The 20,480-nt window shown below is 36.0% G+C and overlaps 1 protein-coding gene across 2 annotated transcripts in view; it reads right to left on the bottom strand.

Annotated features, from left to right (window-relative positions):
- Positions 1-20,002, bottom strand: part of rb1cc1 (RB1-inducible coiled-coil 1) — a 35,637-nt gene extending 15,635 nt beyond the window's left edge. The window contains exons 1-14 of one of the 2 annotated variants that reach the window (XM_073941001.1): positions 18,677-20,002; positions 17,773-18,564; positions 16,481-16,607; positions 14,379-14,549; positions 13,990-14,192; positions 12,099-12,525; positions 9,551-9,721; positions 8,973-9,157; positions 6,009-6,195; positions 5,758-5,839; positions 4,159-4,223; positions 3,974-4,077; positions 3,686-3,812; positions 1,434-3,370 (exon numbers count right to left, since the gene is read on the bottom strand). In XM_073941001.1, coding sequence (XP_073797102.1) covers positions 1,434-3,370; positions 3,686-3,812; positions 3,974-4,077; positions 4,159-4,223; positions 5,758-5,839; positions 6,009-6,195; positions 8,973-9,157; positions 9,551-9,721; positions 12,099-12,525; positions 13,990-14,192; positions 14,379-14,549; positions 16,481-16,607; positions 17,773-17,843 — 3,857 coding nt within the window. In that variant the 5' untranslated portion in view covers positions 17,844-18,564; positions 18,677-20,002. The remainder of the gene's footprint in view (positions 1-1,433; positions 3,371-3,685; positions 3,813-3,973; positions 4,078-4,158; positions 4,224-5,757; positions 5,840-6,008; positions 6,196-8,972; positions 9,158-9,550; positions 9,722-12,098; positions 12,526-13,989; positions 14,193-14,378; positions 14,550-16,480; positions 16,608-17,772; positions 18,565-18,676) is intronic. The other variant, XM_009302198.4, reaches the window with a different exon arrangement.
- Between the last annotated feature and the right edge of the window lie 478 nt (positions 20,003-20,480).

Here is a 20,480-nt window from a genome sequence, read left to right as displayed (position 1 = left end):
ACACAGATAAAGGCATCTAAACGTGCACAAACACACCTTTTAAACTTAACAAAAACTCTCGAAAACCTTTACATTCTGCTGTGTCTTTAATATGGTGTAAAGATTATTATGCTTTATTGAAACATCAAGGAGGACACAGCAAAGAATGTCACTATAATTTAAAACTACTTTATTATTTTATGCAACACCCTTACATTTAAAAGGGAAACATAATGGCGATCATACGCAAAAAGACCCCATAAGGCTAGATGTTTTCTTTCCCTTATTTATTTGTTTGTTTGGCGCATGTACTCATGTGCGATCGGAAAACTGTGCCCGACTCTCCTTTCACTCCGCCCCGAAGCCCCAGCTGGCCCTCTTTGGCCCAAGGTATTCGGCGGGCCGAAAAAGGCCGGCCGCTGGCCCCAAGAAAGCCCCGCTTTGACCCGATTAGGCCCCGGAAGTAACAGTGGAAACGCGACTGGCCTTGGCTCGCCCTAACTCACTCGCTTTAGGTGCGATAGTGGAAACGCGGCTATTGTATAATGATTGTTTGTTCTGTAGACTATCGGAAAACAATATAGCCTAAAGGGGCTAATATTTTTTACCTTAAAATGTTTAAAAATCTAAACTGCTTTTTTTCTTGCCAAACAAATATCATTTGGGAATTTTTAAAAAAGGAAAAAAAACAACAAAAAAATCAACAGGGGGCTAATAATTCTGACTTCAACTGTACATTAAATTCGGTTCACCCTAAATTTATTTCAAATAAAAGCCTGAGGTTTAAATTTAAGACAGATATCACAAAAAATCTGCTTTTGCGAGTACTACATCAACAAAACAAGCTAAGAGAACATACTCGTTTATATGAAAGTCAGTTGTTACAACCAGTTATTATATATGTAAATATGCATTCCATGTTGGAATGTCTGTCTTTGTTTTGGTCTCTATATCCTGCCCACTACCAGTTTACTCAATAATATTTCAGCACACCGCATTTTATTTCAGTCCTGAAGGGCACCTAAATGTATGTGTGCTCGACTGAAAATATGACCTCCAAAGGACAGTAGCTGCCTCCAAAATTCATAAAAATTAGTTTTCAATTTGTTTAAAATATAACCATTACAAGCGTAACTATAAGCTGAGCAGCTTACAAACATAAGGCTCAATAATCAGACATTGTTTCTCCTGTTGTTGTTGTTTTTGTCTGGCAGCTTCCGTTTGCTTTGAGTTGTTGGTGGAGAGGCCAAAAGAAATTCAATTAATTAAAAAAAATTTACAATGTTTTGAATTTGGACTGCAATTCCTAGTTCAACCATTAGGTCAATCCTATACATTGCCCATTTAACAGGTTAACCTTCCCCAAGCTTTGAACGGCTAGAGTATATCTTTTATCACTTTTTCAATGCAAAGCTAACATAAGAAACTGAAGTCATGACTTTGCTTTTACTTACGTATCAGTAGATTGTCTGTCTTTGAGCTGCTTTTCAAGTAGTTCAATTTGTCCTAACAGTCTCGTCTCCGTCTCCTCTTTTTGGAGTTGAATGTCTCTTAAGGCCTCTTGTAACGCAGCTTTCACTGCCTCCTCTTTCTCCTCCTGCACCCTCAGCAGGGCCTCCACCCGCTCCTGCTCCAGCCTTCCAGACAATAGTGAGTTCTCTGCCTGCAGGTCCCCAATAACTGTCCGTAGGTCGTCTTCTTTCTCCTGAAAAGCTCTCTGTTCTTCCACCTTTTCCCTCTGTAAGGCATCGACACGGTCCTTGTAGTCGCGTTCGATCTTCAGGACTCGTTCCTCGCAGTCTTTCTCCACATCCTGTGACTTCTGCTTGAGTGCTGAAAACTCGTGGCGAAGCAGCGTGCTTTCTTCTTCGTGCCGATCCACGAGTTCAGAGATGCAATGGTCCTTTTCCAACCTCATGAGAGCTCGAAGTTCGGCCAGACCAACCTCATACTCTTCATTCTTCTGATGAAGCTGCAAGCTTAAAGTGTCGATCTGCATCTTCAATGTGCTTGTTTGGGTAGCAAACTCTGCTTTCAACACCTCCTCCTGAGTGCTTTTGGCTTCTTCGTATTGGAGTCTCATGTCCTCCATTTCAGCCTCTTTAAGAGCCATTTCGACTTCTAGTTTGCAGCGAGCGTCCGCAAGTTCTGTAATGCGAGCGTCCATGTCTTTTGAGCGTCCATCACGCTCCTTGAGTTCGGCAGAATGGGAATCCATCAGATCTCTTAGCTTAACCAAGTTGTCCTGGACAAGCTTGTCAAGCGCACTTTCTTTTTCTAGTCTGAAAGTCTGCAGTTCTGCTTCGTGTTGCTGGTTCAACCGTGTCTCCAGTTCCTGAAGATGCACCTTCTCAGCATTCTTCATCTCCTGTCTGATTTTCTGCTGGCCATGCTCAATCTCAAAGTGAAGCTTCTCCAATTGCCCAGCGAGTTCATCCTTGGACAGCAATGCAGATTTGAGTTCTTCGCTTTGCTTTAAGATCTTCTCTTCAAGGTTTTGCACAGCTTGCTTGTGAAGATCTTGCAGTTCTTGCGTAGATCTTTCCCTCTCACTTTCCAGCTGATATATTTCCTTTTCCTTGCGCTCCACAAGCCCCTCCAACTCCAGCATTGCTCTCTGGACATCTTTGACTATCTTCTGGTTGCCCTCCAGCTCTTCTGTCAGTGTTCGTATCTGCTTTTCATGGTCCTCTTTTAAACTCTGGAGATGGGTTTGTTGTGTTTCTTTTAGCTCCTCTTCATGAGAGTAACTGACATTACTGAGAGCATTATGGACCTCAGTGGTCATTGTTTTCAGGGCGAATCCAAAGTCCCGTTGCTCTTTCAGAACAAGACCTCGAAAATGATAAAGGTCTTCTTTAACTTTTCTCAAATTGTTCTGGGACTCTTCGGCAGCAGAACGATACCTGTCTGCTGATAGCTTGATCGCAGCAATCTTTGAATTTTCCTTCTCCAGGGTGGTAGTGTCCTGGATGCGTTTGCTATCAATTGCATTTATGACGGAGGAGTAGAGAGACTCCACCATCATCTCTGGGCTTGTGGGATCGCTAATAGGATTAGGTGACAGCAAATTCTCCTCAATAACAAACTCATTAACTGCGGACATAAAGTCAGACTCAGGACTTTCTGCCAATGAATCCAAGTCCAATGAGCCTTGCTGTAATACAGGATCCATGCTGGGATGGCCAATAGTTTCAAAATCAAAAGTCTGGGCATCTATGCTGTCGGGTGACAGGTCCTCCAGTGGACCAGGAAGCGCCAAGGGTTGGCAGTCCGGTGCTTTTAAACTAAGAGTGGACAAAGTTTTGGTGGAGGTAGAGGTGATTTCAATTGCGCTTTCAGATCTGGGTGTTAACGCAGTGGATCTTTGAGCACTCTGGCTATAGGAATTCTATGAGACCAATACAGCAAGTTAAAATCAAAAAGTAATACACAATGCTACAAACAGCAATTTTGAAAATCAAAGTCATATTTTGTAAAGCTGCAACATGACAGAAATAATGACTGGTCTCTTCTCTTTTATAATCGCAATGAAAATGCATGTTAAAGTGCTTATTTACAAGAAAAGAACCTTGTTTAAGTCTGTAATTTTTTTTGTAATATGAAACTTTAAAAAGCCACTTTAAGATAAAGTGAATTTCTTTTTAATACCATATTTAAAGTTGTATAATATTAGAAAATTTTAAAGATTGTGAACACAAAGTACCTTTTGTTCATTAAGTAGGTCCGTGATAGTTTGTGACATCTCGTCCACACTCTGCGCTGCCTGAACCAGCTGGTGGAGAACCTCAACATGCTGGTTAAGAGGCTCAAAGTCACACAGTGTGGGGACCCTTAATAAAGAACAGCCATCAAATAAAGACTTTACACATTGACATTTAGCCATGATCAAAAAAATTCAGTGCCTTCAAAAACGCAGAAAAACTATTTTGCATATTATACCAAAAATGGTTGTAGACACAAAGACATCTGTGACTCAATATGAAGCGTTTACCTGAGGTAAGGCTGAACCTCGGAAGGACAACAGGACTTGAGATACTGCAGGTCACTCAGAGAGATATCTGGAAGCTCAAAGTCAAACCTTCGAGGCTTTCGCGTCTAAACAGAGAAACAAAAAAGACCTTTATTAATGCTAAAAGATCCCCTAGGCATACTAAAAAAACATGCATGACTACTTACGCAAAATGAAGAGGGTGGCCATGAGTCCAGTCCTCGAAACAAGCGATTTCTGAGAAACGATTTCCCTGATACAAACAAAGCAACTGTTTTCAAAGCAATTTCCTTCAGACTGTGACAATTAAATTGGGCTCAGATTTGGGGTGTGCAATATTTATCAGTTTGCAAAAAACAAATAAAAATGCTTGAGAGTCCAAAAGCATTTGCAGCTCATTGAATTCTATTATGCTGTGTTCACATAAATTGCAATATTTGAGTGTAAGAGTTTACTTGCTTTATTAGCGCGTCAAATTCAATGGGCAGGGCTTCTGTCTGCCTGGTAACTCTTAGCTTCATGGCTAACATGGATTTTATTGAGAGATTAGCTGTGTTTATGTGCTTTAGGAAGTCTGAAAAACAGCATATATTCATTCGGCGCCGTGTCCACGGGATCCTTTCAGAGGTGCACCCAGCTCTGTGAGTTCGTCAACTCCTCCAGAAACTATACCTGGATGATGGAAGCTTTCAGTGATGCTTCCGACTGAGCTGAGCCCAATTTGATGAACTGTTGTTTGTTGTCGGCAAGAGGATTTTCCCCTCGGGACACCAACAAATGTCATAATTACGCCTCTACAAGAAAAAGCTTCTGATTGGTTAACGTGACACAAATGTCCACTAAAGTTCAGATTTTTCAACTCAAGCGAGTCGTGTCAAACATGCAAAATGCTCAGCTAGCACCGCTTCATTTGTGCTAATTGCGTAATTTGCGCCGCAGGATGTCTATTTGCGTCTTTGCATTCACTTAACATGTAAAGCACTCGCGCTTGATGCTTCATCCACGCTGCATTAGAATCCAAGTTAAAATTGAGATTTTAGAGTCATAATCTGAGTTTTCAATCCAACAATAAAGAAAATCTTTTCAAAAAGTTTGTAAAAAAAAAAGAAAAAGAAAACAAATACTAAATGTGAATTAGTTAAGCCGCACTCACATTTGAGGATCGTTTGAGAAATGTGAGTGCTCTGAAACGGGCTCAGGTATGATTAAGTTTGACTGTATGTCACTGCATATTAAAGGATTTAAAAGATATAACTAAAGAAATCTCCACTGCTGAGCGAGAGCGCTTCTTACTGAATAGTGCATCATCGATGACATAAGCATGCTCAGGTGCGAATGCAATGTGAGTGCGGGTGGTTGGAGTAGACGGTAGAGGAGACAAGCCCTTAGAGTGGCTAACTGTAGTATTGATAACCCAGTAACCAACAGTAAACATTTGATTAGTCACGTGAGTGTAATTTTTGCTAACTGGAGTTTATTCTGCAAATCATTTTCCATCTCCTATTATCCACAAAATTTCATACAATTCCAAAACTACATCAAGCGAGTTTAAAAACTTTTTAGTGAATTTTTTATTATTTTTTTTTAAAAGGTTTTTGTTTCCATTACTTTTCTCTAATTCAATACTTCAAAACAGGTATTAACACAGAGTGATGGAAACCTAGCTAGTTATTCTAAACCTATATCCTATTCTTTAATTAGAAAAAAAATAGATTTTATAACACACACCCCCTAACTGAGTTGTCCATCTTTGTTCCAAAACTTAAAGAAGCCAACCAAGAACTTACTGAATAGCTTTCCAAAGGTTTCCCTTTTTACTTTTTCCGCCTCATAGAGGTTTTTTCCATCTTTGACAAGAGCATTCGCCCACTGGAAAAAACAATAAATAAAGAGCAAGTTAGTTTTCTGAGATAGAATAAAAAAATCTACAACAGTACCAATATTGTTAATGTAGCTCATATTGACTCAGCTTTAAAAACCCCAGTGTGCATTACATCCATTCCCTATAATCACACAAAGTAAAGCAGCAGATTCTTACTTGTCTGTAGTGTCCTATGAACATTTTGCGCCGGACCACCTCCACTACAGCAAGACAGTACATCTGTGGCACAGTACTGAGCGCCTCCACAACCCGCACGCGCTCCAGCAGCTCCGTCAGCAGCCTCAGGAGAGCCTGCAGTTTCTCTCCATCCTGATCAGCGTGAAGCATCACGTAGCAGCACCATCTAATGGAGAAGACACCATAATCCAATTAGCAAATGACATATAATGTTAAAGTCAGAATTATTAGTCCTCCTGAAGCATTAGCTGCCTTGTATATTTTCCCAGTTTCTGTCTAACAGAATAATTTTTCTGCACATTTCTAAAGATAATAGTAGATAATAATCCAAATTTTTTTAAATCCTGAATCAATATTGGAGATACTTTTGCATGCTGGAGGAAGGACGATACCATGGCTGAAGTATTTCTTTTAGACAGGTAATGTTATGTTTTAAAACAATTTTAATCTGGTGAACGATTGATGTGACTATTTTCAGTTTCATAAGAAACCTTTTACAACATCGATAATGTAGATTTTTGTTTAGTTTAACAACAAAACATCATTAAATAGCGCTATTCCGCCTAGGCTGCTTTACTGAGGTGAAGTTGGCTTTATATTCACATTGGTTCATTTTTGAACAATGACAACCTGTGAGGCGCTCTCTATATTGTTTACCATGCTACTATGAATATACACTCTGAAATAGCATGCAAGTATGGCGTAGTAATGAGTGTAATTCCTGCAGCCTGACCACCAAGCATACAGTAGTCGCTTTAGGTCAAAGCGCGTGAGAGTGATGGGTGAGACTGATGACAGGTTTTGCTCGTTAACTACATAACTGAAAACGAGCTAGATATAATAAAGTTTTTCGTTGGGAATTGTAGTATTATAAAGAACTATAAAGTTTTTCTAACTGGCAAATGACATAAACTAGTGGGTCTCTGTCATCTTTAATGTGAGCGTTCGCAAATTCAGGTGGCTTTGGACGACGGGAGGGATAATGCTAACCGGTTAGCATTTAGGCAGATCACCTACTGCTCCTTTAATTTGACTTTCTTTGAATCACCAAGCGACCCCTGTCATTGTCCTACGACCCCTACTTTGGGAACCCCTGCTGTAAATCAAAGACGAGTTCACTACTAAAATTTAAATTTCCTGATCATTATACATGCCCTTGTCATCCAAATTTTTAAATCTTTCTTTCTTTAGTTGAAAAGAAATTAAAGTTTTATAGGGGAAATGTTTCAGGATTCCTTTCCATATAATGGACATCTGTGGTGCTCAGTGGTTTGAGTTTCCAAACTAAGGTTTCAATGCAGTTTCCAATGGATTAATATGATCCATACCAAGAAATAACTAGCGAAGCAAGGTGTTAACTAATGAAACAATCTGTCATTTTCTTTAAACAATAAAAATCCCAGAGCTAGTGCTAGTGGCTAAAAAAGTATATAAATTTTTATTAGTTTTAAGAAGGGCTGTCAAAATTAGCAAGTTAACGCACGTGATTCATTTGAAATATTTGCCGCGTTAAAAAAAGAACGCAAATAACGCAGTTGCAGTTTATTTTTTATTTTTTATTTTCTGTTTGGGGCGACATGTGTTCAGGGACGGCGCGTGCATAGAGACGACCTACGCGGCCGCGTTGGGCAGCAAAATAGTGAGCGAACTCCCCAGTCTTCACTTTCATCCGCTACACCCACCTCTCCCTCTCGGTCCTAACTTTCATCTGCAAACCGGTCACTTTGGCATTGAGGGCGACGTGATTGTCAGTTGCCTAGAGCGCCAGTTCAGCTTCCTCCGGCTCTGCGTGTGTTTAACGTGCAAAGAAATTTGGATAAGACCAAAGACGCGCTTTTAGGAGGAAAGTTTTAGTATAAAACAACTAATGTCACATCACCAGCTATCCTGCGTTTCCTCCAAAGTTTCATGCAATTTTGTGTTTTTTTTTTATTCTTTATTCTTTAACTGCAGTTCAGCAGTTCACTCTCATTCAGCATATTTTCATTCAGGATGTTTTATGGAATTTGATACCGCATGGCTAGGTCCACGTGGAATCTGCACGAGCAGAATTCCGCAGATTTTCTGCAGAATTCCGCAGATTTCTGCAGTTTTTTAGCCCATTATAAATTCTGTTTATTTACTTGAGTAAATGTGTAAATCGGAATTTATTCAGTTCTTATTTAGTAATTTATTACTTTTTAATATATTAAAGTGTAAGTTATGATACTCCGCTGGATACTCCCAAAATAATTCCGCAGAAATCTGCAGATTTTTACCAAAATTCTACGCAGAAATAGCAAAAAACATCCGCAGATTCCGTCTGGCCCTACGCATGGCGGACGAAAAGAAAAACCTACGCATTTCCTTTAAGGTAATCAAAAATCGCTGTTTAAATGGTCGACTTTTAATCAGCATTATCTTAATCATAAAAGTGGAGCATTGGTGTCCATGTAAATGTACTCAGTGAAAGAGGCAATGACGTCGTAAGTGGTCAAAGACAGCCCATTTCTCTGCCTTTAAACTGTGTCTATGAGCCCTCAAGTTTCATAAATTCAAATGGCACTTAAATGCCTGTGTTTTTATTTCTGTAATAAATATGGTGTTTAGTGATTAATCATGATTAATTAAAAAAGTGTGATTAATTACGGCAATTTTTTTTTATCATTTGACAGCCCTAATTTTAAGTAAATGATCAACTATTTCAGTAGTTAAGAGCCTTATTCTGTATCAGGGCTTTTTGAAACTGCAATTTGGAGGCTCAAACCAGTAAGCAGCTTAAAAGTCCACTGTATAGAGAAAAATCTTGCGTGTGTGTTCTGCAAAAACCATACATTCATTTCCACTGAAGTAAGAAAGATACTATTGCAAGGGGTTAAGTAAATTATAACTGAACTAATCCTTTAAAAATACCCAAACCACTGGGCAAAAAAATAAACAAACTGAAAAAACCATTGCTCTTACTTGAGTCGAACTTGAAGGTTGTTGGCGAGCTCCTGTTTGGCAGTGGTACACTTCTGCTTGATGTCTAGTAGCTTCCTGTGATTGGTCAGCATAATCATCAGCTGGTTGGCGTGACTCAGACACAGGTCAGGAAGCACCGAGGTGTCCTTCAGGTTTTCAGCCCTCTTCTGATTGGCAAGAAATCCCTAGTGGACGTCAAAGCAGAACACATGAAGAAGACTAGCTTCCTAAAGAAATTCACAGTAGCACTGTTTTTAGGTTCACAGCATTGAGTTTAAGTAAATGAGGTGGCACGGTGGCTCAGTGGTTAACAATGTCGCCTCACAACAAGAAGGTTGCTGGTTCGAACCCCGGCTGGGACAGTTGGCATTTATGTGTGGAGTTTGCATGTTCTCCCCTTGTTAGTGTGGTTTTCCTCCAGATCCTCCACAGTCCAAAGACGTAGGTGAATTGAGTAAACAAAATTGGCCACAACATATGAGTGTGTATGAATTAGAGAGTTTAAGATGGATCTTGTGTAGAGATTGTGTAAAATACGTTCCTGTTTTATATTGATTATAAGAATGAGAGAAGCTTACCTGAGCAAGTTCCTTCTGTTCGTTGACCAGCTTTTTACAGCTTGCGATCATTTGGTCAAGCGCATACAATCTGTCCTCAAGACCTTTGATGGCCTTCATGTTCTGATTATCCAATTTGGTAATGGTTTCACGGCATTCCGTCAGAAAGGGCTGGATAATTCGTGGATCAAGCTGGACATGAATGAATGACAAGAACGAAAACAGAGCAAGTTCAGTTGTGTCATTTTCAAAACTCTGAGGTAGGCATTATTTATTTAATGTTTATAAGAAGATGTGTACTAAGGAGACCAAGTGATCATTTATTTCAAAGTTCACTGATCAAAAAAGTTTTTTTTCTTTCTTTTTACATTTTTTCTGACACATTAGATCAATTTAATGTGTCCTTGCTGAATAAAATAATTATTTCTTTAAAAAAAATACTGAAGCACATAATATTATAATCATATTTGATGTGTTGTAAGGGTGCTGTATAGTTGAAGGTCTTTTTTTTCACTTGAAATGAAAATGATGCTTATATTTGAATAACTCAGTTAATAAATACATTTATCTCATTTACTTGAAAAGAAGCAGAAACAGAAAAATATTATTTTGAAAAAATAAAGAAGTTATATACTATATAAATAGAACTAAAGAACAGAACTAAACAGAACTAATTACTGAATCTTGTTACAAGCCATATATATAATAGAGGTGTGAACCTACACTGGTCTCACGGTTCGGTTATAATAATCATGCCATCGATTCAGTACAATTTGATATCTCAGTGCATTGACGATGTTTTCCATACACAATTTTATATTTTACTTTACAGCAAAAGAAATAAAAGTATAAAAGTTTTTAATTTATAAATATATTTCTATATTATTTGCAATACAATTTTGTTCTTTAAAACAAGCAGTTCAGCTGTGCAATTAATCGAAAATCAGATTTCGACTTCGGCTTTTAACGATTATGAAAAACCATTAATCGGGATAAACAATTATTCCATTATTTACCGCTCCCTTTCCAGTTGTACGCATTTGTTGCTCTTAAAAGCGCGAAAGACCGCATGCTTATGTGTGTGTGCGGCACGCATTTGGTCAATTCGCACACTGTGACGAGTAGAGCACACATCTAAAGTCATCTTAATGTGAGCGCTTTAATGGTAAAACAGGGGTAAAAACGCGGTGTTTAATGTTATTCATATTAACCCTCATTTGTGTTATAAACAAACGAGTTAAGAATCAAAAGACATGTGAAAACGAAACCATTAAAGTGACAGTGCAACATTCCTGCTGCCGCCTGTTTTTATCATTATTAATAAAACAACAATGAGAAAATCCCTCACTGCTATTGGCTGAAGGACTTTTGTAGCTAAAGTGTTTTTCTAACAGTGAAGATGCTTAAAGTACAGTTTGTTTCATATTTTTATTCTATCGTATTTATTTCTCTTTCCTTATTTACAGGCAGGGAAATAACTGCATATATGCAGTTGAAGTCAGAATTATTAGCCCTTCTGAACATTAGCAACCCTTTTCCCACCAAAATTTGTTTAATGGAAAGAAGAATTTTTTCAATACATTTCTAAACATAATAGTTTTAATAACTCATTTCTTAAAAACTGCTTTCTTTTATCTTTGCCATGATGCCAGCACATAATAGTTTACTAGATATTTTTCTAAATAAAAGCATTCAAATTTAAAGTGCGATTCAAAGGCTCAATTAGGGTAATTAGGCAAGTCATTGTATAACAGTAGTTTCTTCTGCAGACAATCAAAAATATATATTGCCTAAAGGGGCTAATAATATTGACCTTAAAAGAGGTTTCAAAATATTTAAACCTGCTTTTATTCTAGCCAAAACACAACAAAGAAGACTTTCTCCTGACGAAATAAATATTATAGGAAATACTGTTAAAATGTCTTGCTCTGTTAAACATCAGCTGGAAAATATTTATTTAAAAAAACTAAATTTCTCAGGAGCGCTAATAATTTTAACTTCAACTGATAATCGTTTTAAATAATCGTGATTACAATTATGACCAAAATAATCGTGATTATGATTTTTCCCAAAATCGAGCAGCCCTACAAGCAGTCAGGTAAATAAACTGTACTTTAAAATGTATCAAACAAAACTAAGGTACATGGAACAACAAGAGCATTTATAGCAAATAAACAAACGTAAATATTATTCCGCTTGCTTTTTGAGTGTTGTCGAGCGAGTTCTTAAATGCCTATGATTGGTCACCAACTCAACAGAAAGGGCTGTGATTGGCTCCAACACTCTAGCGATGTTCACCAATGAGTGACACTGATAAACGGCAACGGTGATCACAGCTCATCCATTCATTTTAATTCTTTAAAGGGGCTTCTGCTGTAACTTTAGTACCAGTAAAAGACTGTCCAGCAAACACACAAGTAGTGAAATGTGCAAAGTTTACATGTTTTTTAAGTAGTTGGAGTGTTGCAATTATCATTATCCTGCTTATTACATTGCTAGATCAACTAAATATCAAGATTGTTGCTAATTATTATTACTTCATGGTAAATATGAGTGTTTGATTACTCACCCTGTTGATTGAGTCAAAACACTTCCTTACAACTGACTCTACATCATTAGGTCTGTCCTGAACATTGATCCAATCCAAAAGGGTGACATTAAAAGAGGGCATGGCCATCCTCTCAGGAGACTCCTCTTCTTCCTGTAACGCTTCTTTCAGACTAGAGCTGCTCTTCAGTCTGTCCTGAGGAGAGGAAGACGCCTGGGAGGAAGCAGAGACTGGTGAAGGAGACTTTTGATTCTTTAGGTTGTCAGGAGGACAGAGGGCAGGAGAGCGAGTGGACGCTTCTGCTATTTCTTCATCTTCAATGTCATCGTCTTCATCTATGATTCTCGGGCGAGGGGAGCTGGATTTCTCCAGGCTTTCTCTGTAGCTGTGCCGAGTCAAACACTCCAGTAGTGGAATCTTCGCCATGACTGAAACAGCAATGCCAAGCCTGACCAAAATAATCAATGACACTTGATTAATACTGATGCACTACTGAATACACTAGTTCATAAGTCTGTTATTGGATTTTTTTTTTTTAATCAAAGATTAATTAAATCATTAAAAGGAGACAGCAAATACATTTATATTGTTCTATTTTAAAATAAGCTGTTTTTTTTTTTTATTACATCCCATTAATTAAATAATTGTCATCATTGTTTGTATAGACATATTAAGCAGCAGAACTGTTTTAACATTGATAATATCAAAATAATCTACATTTCTGTAACAGCAAAAGAGTATATTACAGTTTTTTTTTAAATATCATGTAGACTGGAGTAATAATTGTGAAAATTCTGCTTTGATATGACAGGGATACATCAAAATGTAAAAATATATATATATATATATATATATATATATATATATATATATATAAACTTTATATTCAAACATAAATATTTTATTTTAAATTAAATCATTTTTACAATATAACTGTTTTTTTATTAAAATATAACTGCATTTTTTTAATATCTAAGTAAAATTTCTGGCATGAAACTATGCACGCACTGGCTAATAGGTCACCTAATCTGCTGCTGCGTCAATAACTACATGGCGCAGGAGCTTGGTTGCTGTCACCTCGGCAGCCAATGAGCTTGCTCCTCATCAGTCTAAATGTTCCGCGTAATTTTACGCTGTTTAAGCTGTGGTGCATTTTTGACCCTCATCCGCCCCAGCTCCACTTGTGTTTAGATCTGCTACGGGAGTTACATGTATATTATGTTTGCAGCAGCAGCACATTATATTCTCAGACAGCATGTCTGTGAATATACTGGCAGTAGCAGGTCTTGGTCTTGCTCTGCCATAATAAAAGCAGCAGCGTAGCAGATCTATACAGCCAAGACCAAACACATCAAATGGCAAATCTCATAATCAAATCTTAAATCAAATGTGCCATTTGCATATTCATTACCATACCAAATCTCAAGAGTGTTCATGACAGAATGAGCCTTGATGATAAGAAATTTTTTAAACACTTAAATCGTACTGACCACAATATTTGTGAAAGCAATAATAATAATAATAATAATAATAATAATAATAATAATAATAATATGTATATAATAATATATAATAATGATATGTTTGATATGATATGACTCAATAATGAGTTATGTTAATACAGCATATTTCCAGTGCTCAATGACTCTTTGCAGTACAATTATAGTATAATAAAGTATACAAACATTTAAATCAGTATAACAAAATAAATAATTAAAAGTGGTGAATGGAAAAAAAAGAGATGGATCTGCATCCAAATCTATTCAATTACAATAACAAAAACACAAAAGTAACTAACTTTCAAACTTAGAAAAAAATTATCTATTTCTATTTTAAATATACAATAATAATTTTATTATTTATATCTAGAAAGAAAAGAAAAAAAGGCATTTGGAGTCAAACAATCACATACTTGGTGAGTTTTAATTTGATGTCCTCGAAATCCTGTTGGTAATTTGTGTAAGCGGTGTCGAATTTCAGGAGGAGTTTCTGATAGGAAAGGGTGCAGTCGTCCAGGTTGGCCATGATGGCTGCCCATCCCTGGTGCTGAAGGTGTTCATCATGGACCAGACGCTCACAGAACGAGCAAAGCTTCTTGGCAACCTCAAACATTTCCTAAAAAAAAATGCAAAGCATCAGATCTCATTTGCATACAAAATACACTTTTATTCAACCTTCCGCCATTTACAAAAAGGATACGTTGCTTTGACTGTATTTGCATTGTGGATGAACAGGGGTGTGTAAAACTGGGTTATTTAAAGTTGTTCATTAGGTAGGTACAGTACAAAAGTTGGACTGTACCAAAGCCAGCTGAGTGCGGGAGGCGACGGTGTGAAAGACGGCAGGCATCATAAGGGACTCCTCCACCTTCAGCTCCATCTCATTCTCAATGGTGAAGGTTGTTTTGGGGATGGTTGGAGCTCGGTCACACAAAATCATCTCTTTGTTGAATAAGAAGATTGGATTGGTGTCCTGAAAAGGAAAAGAGAGAAAAATCAGGCATCAAGTTACTTTAAGATTCATTTAGGTTCATTTTAAATAGTTATAATAATACAACTATAATATGTACAATTTTATGACTTTTTGAATATTTAGAAAAATATTGACAATCAAGTTATACCCCTGACAAATTCTGACTTAATTTTACTTTTTAGGGTTACTTTTATTCAACCCGTAAGTTTTTGTTCAGTTTTTTATCTGGAAATTCTTCCAAAAGATTAAAAGATAAAAAGATGATGCTGTGGAACAAATATTTCTCAGCTTTAATTTACATTTTAACAAACACTTTAAGTCAGAATTTGCCAGGGGCGTGAATAACTTTCAGTATTCAGTATTATAACAGTACTTTCACAAAAGAGTACATAATTAATGGGGTCTGTATGAGGATGGTTGTGGAAACTCTGTACGGTAAGCTCTGACCTTAACGGTTCTGCTATCGGTACTGGAGAATTATTGCTGAATAAACATTACTTACAGTAGCATAATTTAACTGACCAACCATTTTTAATTTACGATACTCGTCTGCACAATTGGCAATCTTAAAAGAGAAATGCTTGTATTTTTCACCAATAGTACAACAGCGAGCACGTCAGGCATAAAAGCCTTAACAGTTCTCGGCTATGTGCGTGCGCGCTCAGTGGAGGCTCGCACTATGTGCACACAAATAGCTCGCAACACAGACTCGTGCGCGCACACAGCTCGTAAGCTTGCGGAGTGGTGGAGACAACCAAACGGGTTGCATTTCCCGAGTGGACAGCGACAATGCCCGTTGCGACAAACACAACAAGTTGCTTTCTAGGATAAGCGGAAGCGCAGGCAATCTGGCTAAGCATCTTTCAATAGTGCATTAACTGCAGAAAGACAAATGAAAAGTTTCCGACTAACTAGGTAAAGGTACATTATCCACATCATTATACTAGCAGTCATTCACATAAGGTCTCTCTAAATTTGTAAAATATTAATAGTTTAAAAAACACACACATTCGGTTATAATGAAAACAGATTTTTTTTTTTCTGCAGTAGCCTTAATAAATCTTACACATTAAAATTTTTTTACATCAGCTGTATTTACAAATATAGTCCAATAATTAAATATTCTTATTAAAAAATTATTTTTAAAAATGCTTACTTTTACGTTGTTAACTCCCAAAACATAGTTAACTCATTTATGTGAATGTGTTAATGAAAAATCATAAACATTATCAAATTACTTAACTGCATTTTGCAACTAAAAAAAGGTATTTTTCAATGGCAGGGACCACAATAAACCAAGAAAGATCCCGACTTTTGCCAGAAAAGAAAAGTATTGATAAAAGTAATAGTACCGTTAAGACCTTAACAATACCCATCCCTAGGTGTGTAACATTTATATGTCTATAATAATATCTCAATGTACATTTATCAATGTTCCAGATGACAGTAGTGTATTTCACTCAATTTTGCAAATAACAAACAAAAATCTTTTATGTCTATACGTCTATAAGGACGTGGATGGTAGAATGACCTTTCAAAATTCAAGTTATGAAGGTCAGAAATATCCTTTCATGGGTTTTGTATTTAGTTACTTAATATTGCACAAGCAATAGAGCCTTTATGGAATCTCAAATGTATTAATGAATTAGCTATTTATTATCCAGTCAGTTAAATTTCAGATACATCAATACTTTATTTTGTATGCTTTTAAATTCTGTTATCTCAGAGCAATCTTCAGTGTGATATTCTTTATCCACAACAAGCCAAATCAGTCAAAGGCACCAGCACAAAAACAAGAAGCAAATATATTGCTTAAATATGGTTATTAAAAGGTCTCCCAAAATATTGAGAATTTTTTTTTTGGTAAATATGAAACTATACACTACTCTCTAAATAAGCACTGTTGTGGTGTGATTTTGCTTGTTACTCACTGTTCCAGCGCTGTAGCTGCACACCCGCCTCTCTGCCACCATACATTCCCCTCCATTGACCACCAGCACTTGGTGCTGGATTGCAATTTTATATTTGGCCTGAATGGCATGTTTAAGGTCCAAAACACTAAAAAACAAAAAGAGCATAAAGCACAACACATTACATTTTAGTCGACCAATAAAACAAATCACAGCTTAATTAACAAGCAAATCTACAGACAAACTGAGTACAGAGAAACGATGAAAAAATGTGACTTTTCAGAGACTAGTAACAATAAATAATAAACAAAGTGGAAGTCAGAATTATTAGCCCCGTCTATTTTTTTCCTCTGTTTCTGTTTAACGGAGAGACATTTTTTTAACATATTTTTAAAGATAATAGTTTTATTAACTCATTTCTAATAACAGATTTATTTTATCTTTGCCATGATGACAGTAAATAATATTTTACTAGATATTTTCAAGACACTTCTATACTTAAAGTGACATTTAAAGGCATACCTAGGTTAATTCAGTTAAATATGCAGGTTAGGTTAATTAGGCAAGTAATTGTATAACGGTGGTTTGTTCTGTAGATCATCAAAAAAAATATATATAGCTTAAAGAGGCTAATAATATTGACCTTAAAATGTTTTTTAAAGAATTTAAAACTACTTTTATTCTAGCTGAAATAAAACAAATAAGATTTTTTTCTAGAAGAAAAAAATATTATTAGACATACTGTGAAAATTCCCTTGCTCTGTTAAATATCATTTGAGAAATATAAAAAAAAATCTAAAAAAATTTTTAAAAGAGGGGCTAATAATTCTGACTTCAAATGTATATATAAATACTTTTCGATTGTATGCAGTCAATGTGCCTTATGCAAAAATATGCACATACGTAAATAACATGCAAAGCAGACAAATATTAACTTTATTATTTAATTTCAAGATTTTTCAGGACAAAAATTAATACAAATCTACTGTAACCTTAAGCCTTAATATAAAATAATAAAAATAATTTTTAAAAATTCTCCAAGCATTTACAAAGGTAATGTTTTATAAAACTTTAAAGGCTAAGACATTTCTATTCCACGATTGTATAAACATTAACTTTATTAATACATTTAAGATTAAGATTAAGATTAAGCTGTAAAAAGCTAATGCATAAATATTGCTATTCAAACAATACGTTGTGTAAAACAGTTATACATAATGGATCCATAAAACAAATAACAGCCTCAAATTTCAACTGCTCACACTACATTATCTTAAAAACAATAACATTTCAAAGGAAAGCTGATAACTTACGTTTGGACAGCAAGTTCAGTGTCAAACGTTAATGTGCTTCCATTGTTGACTTGAAACACATACAACTTCATGTTGAATTCTCCGCTGAGCCTGACTCCAGCTTGATTTGTTCATCTAGTCAATTATGGCTGTCTGAGGGGGAACAAATTATTAATAAAATGCACAGAAATTAAGTTACATCAGAAACTACAATTGATGCTAATGCATTTACAGTTTAAAGAAAATAATAATAATGAGCTAAAAATATAAAATGAATAAAAACAGGTTAATAAAACATTCAAATTAGGAGTGTAAAGGGTATACATATTCATACAAAAAAAATTTATTAGCACTGTTTACAGCATATGCCATGATTATATTATCAAAAATAAGCAGCAATTTAATTTATTAGTTAGTTTAATAGTTAATGGACTAATGGATTATTAGGATTAATGGACTTCAATATTATGATAATATGATATCAATAATATGAATATGCAATAGAAACATTTATAACATCACCTGATAGCTTTTTAATCCTTAAAATAGTTGTAAATATTTTTTTTAGGACATAGTAAATATTTTTTAAAGACGGAATAAGTCATTTTAAACAAATCACTTTAAAAATGTTTAGTTTTTCCTTTTCTGTCCTACTACAAACATCTACAATTATGACTTTAAAATCATAATGCGTATCGAAACACCAACCATGTCTTGGTTCTAAAGGACAGTTCAACCAAAAAACGACAATTTTGAATTCCTTTAATTTTATCAAACCATTATAGGATTATTTTATAAAAGAAAGCTGGAAACCTGTAACCATTGACTTCCATGGTGTTTGTTTTCCCTACAACGGTAGTCAATGGTTACAGATTTTCAGCTTTCTTCAAAATATCTTCTTTTGTGTTCAACAGATAAAAGAAACTAGGATTGGAACCACTTGGAAAGAATAAACAGTGAGTAAAGTTTCATTTTAGAGTGAACTGTCCCTTTAAATGTTTAAATCTACCACCCAAAAAGACCTTTAAAAAACAAGCACATATAATCTACAAGGCTACATGACTATTCAGTAGATAACAAGCTGGAAAACCCCCAGATAACCAGCTAATCACAGTGATCAGAGACCTCTTTCAGGCCATGACAAAAAGAGAAAAAGCTTTTCAGATTATTGCATGAATATTGCATTAATCCCTGGAGCTATAAAGTTGTTAGAGCTGTAAAAAAGACACGGATCAGCATGACCAACTCTGGGAATATTTAGTCTGAGTCATGACTCATGTTTCTGCCTGTGGGTAAACACCATCAAAACAAACTAGAAGACCCTTTGTGGCCTAATTCCACATGAACGGGCGTGAAAACTTTGACATGATGCATTATAACAACTGTTAGCATGCATACACGGAATTAGCACGTGGTAGGAGTGAACCACATGGATAACTAATGGTTTTTAATGAAATGTGAACAAACTGACAGAAAATATTTTAATAAAATATGTTGTTGTTTGTTGACTACACGTTATGTTTCAATTGACAGCGTTCAAATAGTTCATGATCCCTTAGATCAAAATCTGCTTGTTTCTTAAAACATCTCTCTGTTTACATGCAAACAGGAAACTTTTGATGGCTACAAGTCTTTGTTTTGTTCTTACAAAGGCCCTAATTACTGTTTAGGGTGGTTGACAGTATAACCAAACATCTCTCAAACCATCACCAGAGCACTAAACCTTCACCAATATCCCATTACATAAAGAAAACCCCATTAAACTCTCATTCAACAGCATTCACCTGGATGTGTTTACATTATTTATCTATATTTTGAGTCAGAATTCGTCGTTTGTGTTTTAAATTATTCGGTTTTGACTGTTAACGTCAGCATTTACAACCTAAAGAAGAAAAACAGTTCCAGATTGTCTTACCTGGGTTGTCTTCAGTCCATTGTCTGCATTAATGCAGATTAAAAGGTTGTTTTTAGGCGAGATGTGGAGGTTTCTGTCAGCTAGAGGTTGAAGCTGTCGGGCTAACAGGCTAAAGCTCATCACTCCGAACACGGGCCTTTATTTTTAATTTCCATAAAACGCGCGAACTCATCCAGAGCGAGCTGGGATCAATTCATTAGAGCTTCATCTTTCAAGAGATTAAGGTTAGGAGGGCTGGTAATAAGATATGAGTTTTGTCATCGAGCTTTTTTTCTCGCAGGGTTGTGTAAGGCTCCGCTAATGCTGTTTCTCCTGCTGCTGTGTTTTGTTATTGTCGTCACTGCGCAGCGAGGTGCATTCTGGGAAGTGCAACGGTCGGCACTAAAGCGCTGTTCTCGGGTCAGTTTAAACGCCTCGCGTAATATCGTTTTGACTGTTGTTACTGTAAAGAAGTTGTTGATCTGAAGTCAGCCGGCCACTGACTGCTGTAATGACAAGGTGTGGGAAGAAAATGCTGCGATTAAAAGCTATTTAAGTTCTTAAGATCATATGTGGTTTACTGCTAAAACATAGCTAATTAAATCATAAAATCTTAAGATAACGTTAGTTATTTTATTGTCATTCAGTATGAGTGTAATATAGTCATTTTGCTTTTGTGATATTATAACAGTAAAATTTAAATAAATTGTAATATACACACACTGGCCACTTTATTAGGAACGTGGCATAGTTGTTGGTGCCAGACGGGCTGGTCTGATTTTTTCAGAAATTGTTGATCTACTGGGATTTTCACGCACAATTATTTTTAGGGTTT

This window comes from Danio rerio, chromosome 24 (assembly GCF_049306965.1).
Source record: "Danio rerio strain Tuebingen ecotype United States chromosome 24, GRCz12tu, whole genome shotgun sequence".
NCBI lineage: Eukaryota > Metazoa > Chordata > Actinopteri > Cypriniformes > Danionidae > Danio > Danio rerio.
This window is presented reverse-complemented; position numbering and strand designations above follow the sequence as displayed.